At 37.5% G+C, this 15,232-nt stretch overlaps 1 protein-coding gene across 13 annotated transcripts in view; it reads left to right on the top strand.

The window, feature by feature from the left end:
* The window catches only part of LOC119794321 (protocadherin alpha-C2-like), a 210,777-nt gene that overhangs the window by 36,123 nt on the left and 159,422 nt on the right, over window positions 1–15,232 (top strand). Inside the window, exon 1 of one of the 13 annotated variants that reach the window (XM_038301836.1) lies at window positions 623–3,088. The exons of 9 other annotated variants lie outside the window; for them this stretch is intronic. In XM_038301836.1, coding sequence (XP_038157764.1) covers window positions 740–3,088 — 2,349 coding nt within the window. In that variant the 5' untranslated portion in view covers window positions 623–739. Of the gene's footprint in view, window positions 1–622; window positions 3,089–3,837; window positions 6,326–7,389; window positions 9,905–11,482; window positions 14,003–15,232 lie in introns of those variants that run through there. 3 more of the 13 variants (XM_038301813.1, XM_038301830.1, XM_038301825.1) reach the window with 3 other exon arrangements.

A 15,232-nucleotide genomic window follows, 5' to 3' on the forward strand; every position in this document is an offset into this window, starting at 1 on the left:
GATTTAGTTTGACTTGAGCATTAATTAGATCCAAACTGAACATCCTTTGGTGCAATGAGCAGACACTAGAGAGCTGTCCATGGTTCTAAATTAAATTATGCGACTAAATACAAATGATATAGAGTTTAATTAACTGACTATTTATGGACCCCATTTTCGGTGTTGAGGAATGATTATGTAGTTAAGTATGTTTTCATATGTAATATTTTTTAATGAAAAGAAAGCAATGAAGTTGATGGACTTACAAAAAGTTAACTTCCAATAATTTATCTGAAATGAGTAATTTAAAGAAGTACAGTTTGCATCAAAATTATGAGTTATTAATGGGACAGAATAAAAACATCATAACAGAATCTTCAGTACATATGACCGATACTAAACATATGTTGTTGATATATATATATATATATATATATATATATAATATATATATATATAGTATATATATATATATATATATATATATATATATATATATATATATATATATATATATATATATATATATGCTTTTATTTTTATATAATAAAAACAGTAGGATAAATATATGTTGTCCACACGGTGTCGTAACATATCTACACTTAAAGAGACAGTCCCCCTTCAGAGCAAGCCCTTTGTTTGCTCTTCCAACGCGTAAGGCACATTTAAGGAATGAACGGGAGATTTGGGAGTCCATTCGGGATTCATTCATGATGAATTAAGTATTTAGAATAGTACAAGTGAAGGCTTGCTGGATCGAATGAAGATGGAAACTTGGACAAAATCGAGTGCCTACAGTTGGCGTTTTTTTATTTTACATCTGCTGATGTTCACAAATCAGGTTGCGGCGGAACTACGGTATTCTGTTCCAGAGGAGGTAAAAGAAGCAACTGTGGTTGGAAATATTGCCAAGGATCTTGGTCTGGAAAAATCACATTTAACTGACCGAAGGCTGCGAATTGCTTCTGGATCTGAGGATACGTTTTTCTTTGTTAACAGGGATAACGGGGCCTTACAGGTTCGTAAAAAAATTGACAGAGAGGAGCTTTGTCACGGTAGTGGCGCGTGCTTGGTGGAGCTTAAAATTATTGTCGAAAACCCGTTGGAGATGCACCATGTTGTTGTTGAAATCTCAGATGTAAATGATCACTCCCCAAATTTTACAAAAACAGAGCAACATTTTCAAATAGCTGAACATACTTCTTTGGGAGCACGATTCCAGCTGCAAGCGGCTCGTGACCCGGATGCAGGAGTGAATTCAATCCGAACCTACGTGCTATCCTCAAATGATTATTTTGATATCGATCTAAGCCAAAATGATGAAGACAAACGTCCATTTTTAGTTCTAAAGAGGCAACTAGACAGGGAAAAAACGAATAAACTTGGATTGTTTGTTACAGCAATAGATGGAGGTAAACCTCCGCGATCAGGGACGCTTAATGTTTCAGTCACTGTACTTGACATTAACGATAACCGTCCATCCTTTAACAAGGAGGTTTACCAGATAGAGATGTATGAAAACGTCCCAGTTGGAACTATTGTTACAAGAGTTAATGCAACAGATCCAGATGAGGGAACAAATGGAGAAATTGAATACAACATTGCAAACATATTGGAACCTAAAATATATAGTATATTCGAATTAGACAGCTCAACAGGTCAAATTAAATTGAAATCCGGACTGGATTTTGAAGAATCTGACATCTACAAAATTGACATTGAAGCATCAGACAAAGGAGCACCTCCTTTAACAGGAAGGTGTAGAGTGGTTGTAAAGATTAAAGATATAAACGATAACTCGCCAATAATAGATATTACATCTTTATCAAATACTATATCAGAGGATTCAAAACCAGGAACAGCCATTTCTCTCATCAGTGTAACAGATAAAGACTCAGGAATTAATGGAAAAACTATAATGCACATACTAAATGATGCACCTTTTGAATTAAAGCCATCCTATAAAGAAAACATTTATTCGCTTGTTACAAAGGAGCATTTAGATCGAGAGATGGTGTCACATTATGAAATTTTAATACAGGCAAAAGATTGCGGTAATCCGCCTTTATCTACAACGCAAACACTTAGTATTCAAATTTCTGATGTGAATGACAACAGTCCTCGATTTGAGAAAAGCCCGCTGCAATTTTACCTATCAGAAAATAATGCTGCTGGAACATCAATATTTTCTGTCAGTGCGACGGACATGGACGTAGATAACAATGCAGCTATTTCTTATTATATATTAAGAGAAGGCGGTAAAAATGATGTTACATCATTCTTGAATATTAATACAGAAAATGGACAAATATCAGCACTAAAATGTTTCGATTTTGAAACTTTAAAAACGTTCCAGTTCCAAGTTGTTGCCACAGATTCTGGGACTCCATCACTGAGCAGCAATGTTACAGTGAACGTGTTCATTCTGGATCAGAACGACAACCCTCCTGTCATCCTGTATCCAATCAGCTCCAACGGTTCTGCTGAAGGTGTGGAGGAGATTCCCCGCAATGTGAACGCAGGACACTTGGTGACTAAAGTCAGAGCCTATGATGCTGATATAGGATATAACGGCTGGTTGCTGTTTTCACTGCACGAAGTTACTGACCACAGCCTCTTTGGTTTGGACCGCTACACAGGACAGATCCGAACACTTCGCTCATTCACAGAGACAGATGAAGCTGAACATAAACTGGTTATATTGGTCAAAGACAATGGCAACGTTTCTCTCTCAGCAACAGCTACTGTCATTATCAAACTTGTGGAACCCAAAGAGGCTTTCGCAGTTTTTGATGTAAAAAGTTCAGCAAACGAAGATGAGGATAACAATGTGACCTTTTACCTGATGATAACTTTGGGAGCAGTTTCCATCCTATTTATAATCAGTATTATTATACTTATAGCAATGCAATGTTCCAAATCCACGGATTACACTTCTAAATTTCTGCAAGACTCGAATTATGATGGAACACTTTGTCACAGCATCCAGTACAGATCTGGAGAAAAACGATACATGTTAGTTGGACCCAGGATGAGCACTGGATCAACTATTGTACCAGGAAGTCATGCAAACACCCTAATGTTACCTGACAGGAGAACAACCGAAGAGGTAAGAATATGAAGAACGTGCTTACCTATTATTAAAAGCCATATTTCTTTAAGTATATGTAAAAAGAAGATAAGATATTTTCCAGGAGTTAGTTGGTTTTAGAGCGGCAATGTCTATGGTGTGTTTCCCTGTTAAAAGACCCGGAGGCAGATATCTGGTTTTGTGGTGGATTTACTGTGCTTCTACTGACATGTACGCACAAGTCAAGTAGTTATTAAGAAATAAAGGGTGAACGCTAGGAGCTAAAAACGAGAAAAGGGAAATAACGAGCTGTATGCTGAAGAATCAGGAGAAAAAAAGTTTCATGCCTCTCAATCGCAGGTGTGGTACGTTCAATGGGATTGGAACGCCTATGTTGCGTTCGTGCGCGTGGAAAAATATCTAAACAACCCGGCTTCATAACAGTTTCTGTCTGAATATGTTTAAGATTGTTGTTGGTTTCTTTGAAGTTATTATAAGTTAAAACATTGTAATCAATATTCTACATTTAGTTTCTACAGTTAGGCTTAGATTTATCGCCATGAAAAAAAGTGTCTTTCTCTTGCTGCTTATTTTTATCAACGCAATAGTCGCAAATGAAATCACACCCAGAAACTTTTTATTTTACGGGAAATGCACGCATTCTTCACTAGATGGCGATATTATAACAATATTATGCTCAATACCGTCTCAGTTTCTCCCGTTGGATATAAAGAACACCCCCTTCATTCGGAATTGAACATTTAAAGGACCGGAGAATTGAATGAGGAATTTACCGTTTTTCGTGAAATAATGGATTTGTGACGCTCATTCATATTTTTTTCTTTAAAAACAAACAAACAAAAAATCCCGGGGACGTGGAAAATCATGGGTACATTTGGATTTCTATTTACCCTTCACGACATGAAACAAAGAGGATGGGATTCATGGCGACAACGACGTGCACTGCTTACTGTTTGGGTTTGGCTTTCATGTGTCATCTCTGCCTCAGCGCAACTGAGATATACGATTTCAGAAGAGGTCAAGGAGGGAAGCTTTGTTGGAAACGTAGCAAAGGATTTAGGAATAGACGTGTCTGTGATGAAAAGGAGGGGATTTCGTATTATGTCTGGCTTGTCTAAACCTCTTTTTAATATAAATGAGAACGACGGTGCCCTTTACTCTAGGCAGCAAATTGACAGAGAAGAGGTATGTAAAGATGAAAATGCATGTTTAATCAATCTCAAAACAGTTCTGGAAAATCCGCTTGAAATAAGCTATATTACAGTAGAGATAACTGATTTAAATGACCACTCTCCTGCATTTCCTGAGAAAACCGAGCGACTGGAGATCTCAGAATCTGCATTGCCAGGAGCAAAATATCAGTTACAAAAGGCATATGATCCAGATAGTGGTACAAATTCTGTTCAACAGTATACAGTTAGTCAGAATGAGCATTTCCGACTTGAAATTAAAGATCGTGGTAAAGATGGCAAGACACCAATTTTGCAGCTACAAAGGCAGTTAGACAGGGAGACTAAAAGTAGCCAGAAACTGCTGCTAAAGGCTATAGATGGTGGGACTCCACCAAAGACAGGTACAGTTGAAATACACATTGATGTAATCGATGTCAATGACAACATGCCAGTCTTCATTAATAATACATATTCAGCAATTCTACAAGAAAACGCTCCAGTGGGTACGACAGTCATCCAAGTTAATGCAACAGATTTGGATACTGGCTCAAATGGAGAGGTATTTTATTCCTTTGGCAGTGATGTCAAAGATAAAGTCAAAGAGCTATTTAGTCTTAACTCTGCTACTGGCGAGATCATAGTTAAAGGACAGGTCGACTTTGAAGAAAAGGATAGCTATGACATTGACATACAAGCCTCTGATAAAGGAAATGTTCCATTCAAAACATATAAAAATGTCATCATCAAAATTGCAGACATTAATGACAATCCTCCTGAAATTGAAGTGGCCTCTTTATCAAGAACAGTTTCAGAGGACTCCAGACCAGGAACAACAGTGGCACTCATAAGCATAACTGATTTAGATTCTGGCATTAATGGAAAAGTAATGAGCTACATTGCTGATGAAACAGTATTTAAGCTAACTCCATCAATCCAGGACAATATATTTGCAGTAGTCACCAAGTCTCAGCTGGACAGAGAAGAAAAAAATGTTTATGATCTTACAATAATAGCTAAGGATGCAGGTGTACCACCATTGATGTCTCAAAAGAAAATAAGCCTACAACTATCTGACAGCAATGATAACAGCCCTGAGTTTTTAGAGAATGTTTATACTTTTTATGTCCCAGAAAATAACCCAACAGGAAGCTTGTTGTGCTCAGTGCAAGCTTCTGACCGTGATGAAGGAGAAAATGCATTAATTACATATAGCCTTATGAGGACCGCAGGTAATGAACGCTCCATGATATTATTTGTCAACATCAACTCTGAAAATGGAGATATAATGGCGCTTAAAAGTTTTGACTTTGAAACCCTGAAAACCTTCCAGTTCCAAGTTGTTGCCACTGATTCTGGAATCCCATCATTGAGCAGCAATGTCACAGTGAAAGTGTTCATTCTGGATCAGAATGACAATGCTCCAGTCATCCTGCATCCAATCAGCTCCAACGGTTCTGCTGAAGGTGTGGAGGAGATTCCTCGCAATGTGAACGCAGGACACTTGGTGACTAAAGTCAGAGCCTATGATGCTGATATAGGATATAACGGCTGGTTGCTGTTTTCACTGCAGGAAGTTACTGACCACAGCCTCTTTGGTTTGGACCGCTACACAGGACAGATCCGAACACTTCGCTCATTCACAGAGACAGATGAGGCTGAGCATAAACTGGTCATACTGGTCAAAGACAATGGAAACATTTCTCTCTCTGCAACAGCTACTGTGTTCGTTAAACTTGTGGAGCCAAAAGAAGCATTTGCAGCTTCTGATGTTAAAACTGCAGCAAGGGAAGATGATGAGGATCATTCAACATTTTACCTGATGATAACTTTGGGTGCAGTTTCTGTTCTGTTTATCATCAGTATCATTGTGCTGATTGCAATGCAGTGCTCCAAATCCACAGATTATACTTCTAAATATCTCCAAGAGACTAATTATGATGGGACACTGTGTCACAGCATTCAGTACAGATCTGGAGACAAGCGGTACATGTTGGTTGGACCTAGGATGAGTATTGGATCGACTATTGCACCAGGGAGCCACGCAAATACACTAGTGTTACCTGACAGGAGAACATCTGAAGGGGTAAGATGAACAGTTATTACTAGTTTAATTATAGGTCGATAACACATATAGTTTCATACATGACATTAATACATGTTAGTTTGCTATATTTTTCTGTTAACATGAGTATTTTATGGTTGGAGAGTTAATGAGCTGTTTTTGTGGTTATGGTCACATACTTCTAAGATTTTCAATAGTATTTTTCTTTTTATCTATCATGTTTTTAGGATGTTTGAAATACATTTTCACATTGGAAAAAATTGAAATCAAAATAAGTCAATTTTTTTCTTGAATTGAGGAGGTGAGTAAGAGCCTTTGCCAATGGAATAAGACAATTTACATTTAAAATTAGAACAAACAATGGCATTGACTTACTTCAAGTGCATATTATCTAATTATCATATTTTAAGAATACATAAATACTCACTCCATTGACAAATCAGCTTATTTACCTACTAAAATTAAGGATCCATTAACTTTTTTTATTTATTTCTAGATTGTATGTGTAATACATGCATCTTCAGGCAGAAGGTTTTGGTTGTTGTTTGTTTTACCAGTTAAGTATTGTTGTTTATGAAGGATCAGGAAGTCTGGGCATCTTTGCTGCTGCCTCCGTGATCCGCCCCAAATAGGGTGAAGAAAATGGAGGAATGGATGAATGGTTGTTTATGAAGTATTTGTCATAGACTTTTCTTTCCTTATCCTGCTCTGAAAATAATTTACCTGTTATGTAAATACATTCATCGGTGAGAGTACTTATTATTCAGCTCAGATGAGAATTCAAGTTATATGAAAATGTCTTCAAATTGAAGACATTTTCATATAACTTGAAAAGTTTTAGCACATATAATGTGTTCTTTTTGCAAAGATGTTCTATAATATTGGAATCCAATGAGGAACCATAGTTGTCTTACTCGTTGATGCATATAGTTTGGAGACAAATCTAACTTTTAGATACATTTACCAATATTCATAAGCAGGTGCAGTTTCCTGAAAAAATCACTTGGGGTCAGTATAATGATAAGTAATATTTTTTTTTCCGTGATTTTCTATAAATCCCCTCCCTCTCCCAAGGAAAAAAAACCCTTCGCTTTGAGTACGATCCTGTTTTCATTAAAAATCGTACCCATGTTAGGAGATAAAAGCGTTTGCTGTTGTTTTAACCCTGTGTGGAACTCTGTCAGCATAGAAGAGCTTCTTGCAAAGCTGATTTTATTTTTTGTTTAATTTTCCCATCTTTTCAACATGAAACAAAGGCGACCTCAGACATTGAGAGGCTGGATACAATGGATTACATTCACGATGATTGTAGTGCAATTTTGGAGCTGTTCCTCGGCACAATTTCGTTATTCTGTTTTCGAGGAAGTTCAAGAAGGAACAATTGTGGGCTATATCGCAAAGGATTTGGGCATTGATAAGAATACGATGAGAGAGAGGAATATACGTATTGTTTACGGATCGACGAAGCCGCCTTTTATGGTAAACCAAAATGAAGGTGTCTTGTATGTGGACCGTAAAATTGACCGAGAAGAAATGTGCGATAGAAGCAAGGCTTGCGTGCTTAATTTAAAAGCGGTGCTTCAAAACCCGCTAGAAATTCATCACATCAGTGTGGAGATTGTGGATGTTAATGATCACGCACCAGTCTTCCCTCATAATGAAAGCGTGTTGGAAATTTCTGAATCTGCGTTGCCAGGGGCAAAATTCCAGCTCCAGGATGCACGTGATGCGGACAGTGGTTTGTTATCCGTTCAGCAGTATAAGTTAAGTAACAACGAACATTTTCGTTTAGAGGTGAAAGATCGAGGGGAGGATCGTAAAACACCCATACTGGTTCTTGAAAAACCACTTGACAGGGAATCGGTTCAAACCCATATATTGCTTCTGACAGCATTAGATGGAGGCAAGCCTCCAAAATCTGGTAACATGACAATAGTTGTTAAAGTTTCCGATGTTAATGATAATCCACCAGTTTTCAGTCAGGAAATATATACTATTTCGCTAAAAGAAAATTCTCCTGTTGGGACGACTGTGATCCAAATTAATGCAACAGATTTAGATGAGGGTTCAAATGGGGAGGTAATATATTCATTTGGCAGTCACGTAGATACACGGGTGCATGCACGTTTTGGTTTAAATTCAGTGACTGGTGTTATTGTTGTGACTGGAACGCTAGATTTCGAAGAATGTAGCCGATATGAAATTGATATCCAGGCATCTGACAAAGGCGCAGCGACATTAAAAACAGATAAAACTGTTGTCATTAATTTGGTCGATATGAATGATAATGAACCAGAGATTGAAGTGACATCATTTTATCATGCACTTCCAGAAGATTCGAAACCAGGGACAACAGTGGCGTTGATTAGTTTAAAAGATGCTGATTCAGGTCTAAACGGCAAAGTTATGTGTTACATAAACAAAGACCTCCCATTTATACTAGCACCTTTGGAAAACAATGTATATTCTCTTGTAACTAAATCAATTTTGGACAGAGAAAAAGAATTTCAATACGATGTATTAGTCATTGCAAAAGATGCAGGGGAAATATCTTTATCATCAGAAAAGAATATACCGATCCTAGTGAATGACATAAATGACAACATCCCGGAATTCCATCGAAATCCCTATATTTTCTATCTAAGAGAAAATAACATCCCAGGAGAAAATATTTTTTCAGTGTCGGCAGGTGATAATGATGAAGGGAGTAATGCAGTTATTTCATATTCTATATTAAGGGATAAAGAAAATTCAAACATAGTTACATCTTTTCTGAATGTTAACTCTGAAACTGGAGAAATTCTGGCACTTAAAAGTTTCGATTTTGAAATCTTAAAAACGTTTCAGTTCCAAGTTCTTGCCACTGATTCTGGGACTCCATCTTTGAGCAGCAACGTCACAGTAAAAGTGTTCGTTCTGGATCAGAACGACAATGCTCCTGTCATTCTGTATCCACTCAGCTCCAACGGTTCTGCTGAAGGTGTGGAGGAGATTCCCCGCAATGTGAACGCAGGACACTTGGTGACTAAAGTCAGAGCGTATGATGCTGATATAGGATATAACGGCTGGTTGCTGTTTTCACTGCAGGAAGTTACTGACCACAGCCTCTTTGGTTTGGACCGCTACACAGGACAGATCCGAACACTTCGCTCATTCACAGAGACAGATGAAGCTGAACATAAACTGGTCATATTAGTCAAAGACAATGGCAACGTTTCCCTCTCAGCAACAGCTACTGTGTTTGTTAAACTTGTGGAGCCAAAAGAAGCATTTGCAGCTTCTGATGTTAAAACTGCAGCAAGGGAAGATGATGAGAATCATTCAACATTTTACCTGATGATCACTTTGGGTGCAGTTTCTGTTCTGTTTATCATCAGTATCATTGTGCTGATTGCAATGCAGTGCTCCAAATCCACAGACACTTTGAAATATCCTCAAGAGACTAATTATGATGGGACACTGTGTCACAGCATCCAATATAGATCTGGAGACAAACGGTACATGTTAGTGGGACCCAGAATGAGTATTGGATCTACTATAGTACCTGGGAGCCACGCAAATACACTTGTGTTACCTGACAGGAGAAGAGCATTTGAGGAGGTAAGCCCCTGTCTACGTGTTGCTGTTCACGTATTTACGGTTTATTAGTCGATTTGAAACAATTTGTGAATAAAGTAATTGTATATCACACTGATTTATATGCAGCAGCCTAGTATTGCTTTAGAGTTGAACCTGAAGGAGGGTAAAGATTAACCTATGAACCATGGATGTAATGTTGATTTCAGAAGTAGGGGGGAGGCAAATATTTTGATATAGCTTTTCTGGGTTTGTTTCCTCCACTTTCTCTTGCATCTCTGCTATTCCTCTCCTGACAACATATATGGATGAATGACATGAACAACTGTGTGCTTCAAATATACAAACATAGATTTGAAGCACATCGTTTTTTTTACATATTTTGAGCCCTGGTTTATAAAATCACATTTATAGATTATATTGTTTCCCTTTTTATCTGACAATAATAATATATGATAATAATATATTTTATTATCCATACTTTTAATGAAACGGATATACTTTACAAGGCTATTGAGAGCTTTATTTTGCTAAGGATATTCTTGATGTGTATATGGTTTTTTATGGAGCCAGCGAAGGTGTTTTGTGAGGGGTGTTATACAGTTCTTTGAATGTAAAGTACACTTTGAATTTTAAAGAAGTCTGTTATGTCTCTTTCTTTTTTCAAACGTCCTAGCTGCGAGTCTAAAAACTAAATACACAAACATATACGCACACAACACCAATTCAAAGATTTGTGTAAATTAATCCATCTGATATTAAATCTGTCGTAGTTTATGTGCGAATGATGTGTGTATTGGACAGATGTTTGAAAAGCAAACATGGTTTGTATGCTCTGGGGTTACCCTACTTATCATACCAGAAAATAAATGTATCAAGTAGCTACTCATATTTCTGAAACAGTAATATTGTATTACTGAAATGGTTCTGCATTCTTAGAGATAATGCCCTTTTTTGTGTTCCTGTGAGCAAACAGATATTGATTAGGCAGTGGATATTTGCTAAAAGTATGTATCTGCATTTTTTAAAATTACATCCCTTCCATTTACCAATCAATACATTCACCTCTTTGAAGACTGTAAGAGGAACAAAAAAAAAAACAACTAATAATCCATTGTGAAAAATTGTTATGATAATTTTTTCTTACATATTCCATTTGTGTCCATTTATTTATGTAACTATTTGCAGTTATTTTCTCTCAAAATCTGATGCTGTTCTACTCATTATTTTTAATAAGCTGATCATCTGAAAATGCGCAGCTTCATCTTAGCCGTTATCCCTGATATAACAAGTTTTGCAGTGTGTGTTCCACTTCTCCAAAATATAACACCATTATTCGTTGAAAATGTAGGATTTACACAAAGTTATAATCCTATCTAAAAAACCTTTGGAGAAGGTGCGCTCGTCAAAAATTACCGCGACAATGAATGTCATGATATTTTGTCTTCCTTTCTCTTAAACGTGTTTTCCCATTCACAATATATTTGTCAACGTTTAAAGTGCAATGCTTTTCCCGAGACACGCGGTGTCAGTATAATAAAAAGCTATGATCATATGCGCACTGAAAAGATTCCCCCTAAACGCATCCTCTACTTACAACCGAGTCGTTATTGTGATTGCAGAAGATTTTCGCATCTAGGAGGTCAGAAACATTTAATTCCGCATAACAGCGAACGTTTTGGAGGAATTCTTATTTTAGCACACATGAAGAGCTCTTTCAAGGGGATACACTGTTTCTATTAAATCATTCGCTCTCCAGTGATGGAACAAAGACAACCTGAAAGACGGAGAGCGCGGAAAATATGGACATTAATCCTTATGCTTTCAATGCAGATTTGGATCGGCGTTACAGCACAGTTCCGTTATTCCGTCTTCGAGGAAGTTTCAGATGGAACAATTGTTGGGAATATTGCGAAAGATTTAGGCCTCGATAAGACAATGCTGAAAGAGAGGGGGATCCGTATTGTTTACGGGTCGACTGAGCCTCCCTTTATGGTGAAACAGGATGATGGTGTCTTGTATGTGAGAAGCAAAATTGACCGAGAGGAAATCTGTGATCGAAAGAAGGTTTGCGTAATTGACATAAAAACGGTGCTTCAGAACCCGTTGGAGATACATCATGTCGCTGTGGAGATTCTGGATGTAAATGATCATTCACCAATATTTCCTCAGAAAGGAATCACCTTGGAGGTTTCTGAATCTGCTTTGCCGGGAGCAAAATTCCAATTGCAAGCTGCACGGGATGCTGACAGTGGTTTGTTGTCTGTTCAACAATACAGATTAAGCCAAAATTCACATTTTCGTTTAGATGTAAAAGATCGAGGGGAAGACCGTAAGACACCCAGTTTAATTCTTGAAAAGCCACTCGACAGGGAGTCAGTTAAAAGCCATGTTTTACTGCTGACAGCATTGGATGGAGGTAAACCCCCAAGACTAGGTAACATGACAATAATTGTTAATGTTTCTGATGTCAATGATAATCCACCCGTTTTTAGTGAGGAATTGTATATTGTTTCTCTTAAAGAAAACTCTCCTGTTGGTACGACCGTGATCCAAGTTAATGCAACAGATTTAGATGAGGGTTCAAATGGGGAGCTGGAATATACATTTGGAAATGATGTGGATGCAGGGATACGTGAACATTTTCATTTAAATCCTTTGACTGGTGTTATTGTTGTTGCAGGGCCCATAGATTTTGAAGAATGTAGCCGATATGAAATTGATGTTCAAGCATCTGACAAAGGCCCGGCTATTCTGAACACAGAAAAAAGTGTTGTAATCAACATTGTAGATATAAATGACAATGAACCTGAGATAGAAGTGACATCATTTTCTAATGCACTCCCAGAGGATTCAAAGCCAGGGACAACAGTGGCATTGATTAGTGTGAAAGATGCTGATTCTGGTCTGAACGGACAGGTTATATGTTACATAAACCAAGACCTTCCGTTTCAATTAACACCTTCTTCACAAAGTAACATGTATTCTCTAGTAACTAAAACTATTCTCGATAGAGAACACAAATCTCAGTATAACATAAAAATAGTTGCAAAAGATTCAGGGCAGCCTAGCTTACAATCAGAAAAAAATATAAGAGTGGATATTTCTGATGTTAATGATAATTTACCAGAATTCTCTCAAAGACCATACATCTTTTATGTTTATGAAAATAATACTCCTGGTGGGAAGATTGTTTCTGTAAAAGCCACTGACAAGGATGTTGATATGAATGCAATTATTTCATATCAAATTTCACGAGAAAGAGAATTAACAAATATACTCGCATCATTTGTAAATATTAATTCTGAAACTGGAGATATAGTGGCTCTGAAAAGTTTTGATTTCGAAACACTAAAAATGTTTCATTTTCAAGTTATTGCCACTGATTCTGGGACACCCCCACTAAGCAGCAACGTTACAGTGAACGTGTTTGTTCTGGATCAGAACGACAATCCTCCTGTCATCCTCCATCCAATCAGCTCCAACGGATCTGCTGAAGGTGTGGAGGAGATTCCCCGCAATGTGAACGCAGGACACTTGGTGACTAAAGTCAGAGCGTATGATGCTGATATAGGATATAACGGCTGGTTGCTGTTTTCACTGCAGGAAGTTACTGATCACAGCCTCTTTGCTTTGGACCGCTACACAGGACAGATCCGAACACTTCGCTCATTTACAGAGACAGATGAAGCTGAGCATAAACTGGTCATACTGGTCAAAGACAATGGAAACGTTTCTCTCTCAGCAACAGCTACTGTGATTATTAAATTAGTAGAGGCCAAAGAGGCTTTTGAAGTTTCTGATGTTAGAAGTTCAACAGCGGATGATGAGGAGAATAATGTGATATTTTATCTCATGATCACTTTGGGAGCAGTTTCTGTTCTTTTTATCATCAGCATCATCGTGCTGATTGCAATGCAGTGCTCTAAATCCAAAGACTATACTTCCAAATATCTCCAAGAGACTAATTATGATGGAACACTATGTCACAGCATCCAGTACAGATCTGGAGACAAACGATACATGTTAGTTGGACCCCGGATGAGCATTGGATCTACTATAGTACCTGGAAGTCATGCAAATACACTAATGTTACCAGACAGAAGACAAATATCTGAGGAGGTAAGATCTAATAATAACATTTTATATTTTCCCAGCTGAACATATATTTTATTCAGTTAAAAAGAAAAGTGGGTTTATCTGTATATTGAACTTTTGTTACGTATTCAATGGTGGGTTAGGCTGCTATCCAGTTATGCATAGCATATCCATTTATGGATAGCATAGTAATGCTATTTTTATTTTTTCATTTTTTTTAACTCGGCTATTCTCATCATGCTGCAAAGGTTAGATATCAACGCAGCATTCAAATCCGCTATTCTTTTTTTTTTAAACGTCATTTTGTGAGATTTTTTTATTTCATGTTTATTTATTTTTTTAAGAAAAATTCCACAGATTTTTAGAAAAATATATATACTTGGACGCTTGGTGTCAGTGATGCTCAAGGTATCCGCAGAGATTGTACTACGTATCATGGTGAAACGCAACCCTCGCGCTTATCCGAAGATAAATCCGTGCACATGATAATGACCCACAATAAAATAGTCTCATCTTCGCTATATCTATAATTCTCTTATTTGTTTTTTTTATAAGCTTTATTTTTTATAGCTTCCAGGATTATAAGGTGGATTTCTTTATACGGGTTTTTAATCACACTTTCATCTTTTTCGTCATGGAACAAAGAGGCGGAAAAACACGGAGGGTGCGACATTGGTTTGCTCTTTTATTTGCTTTAAACGAATTTTGGATCGGAGTTTTTGCACAGCTTAAATATTCCATATCCGAAGAGGTTCAAGGTGGAACATTTGTTGGAAATATTGCAAAGGATTTGGGACTGGATAAGACTGTGCTGAAAGACAGAGGATATCGCATTGTGACAGGATCAGTCGAACCCCCGTTTGAGGTAAATACAGAGGATGGCATCCTTTATCTGAAAGGGAAAATTGACAGAGAGGAGGTCTGCGAACGGATCAGCCCATGTTTAATCAACCTTAAAACCGTGCTAGACAACCCACTTGAGATTCACTACGTTTCTGTGGAAATCCTCGATGTGAACGATCATGCGCCCGTTTTTCCAGAGAAAGAGAAAAGGCTTGAGATTTCAGAGTCGGTTCTACCAGGGGGAAGGTTTCAGTTGCAAGCAGCACGCGACCCTGATGTGGGTCAATTTACAGTTCAGCAATACAAGCTCAGTCATAACGAATATTTTAGGATAGAAGTCAAAGACCGCGGCGAGGATCGTAAGGTGCCATTCTTAGTTCTGTTGAAGCAGCTGGATAGAGAAACGGTTAG

Source organism: Cyprinodon tularosa, unplaced genomic scaffold (assembly GCF_016077235.1).
Source record: "Cyprinodon tularosa strain WSP-4 unplaced genomic scaffold, ASM1607723v1 ctg476, whole genome shotgun sequence".
In the NCBI taxonomy this organism is placed as follows: domain Eukaryota; kingdom Metazoa; phylum Chordata; class Actinopteri; order Cyprinodontiformes; family Cyprinodontidae; genus Cyprinodon; species Cyprinodon tularosa.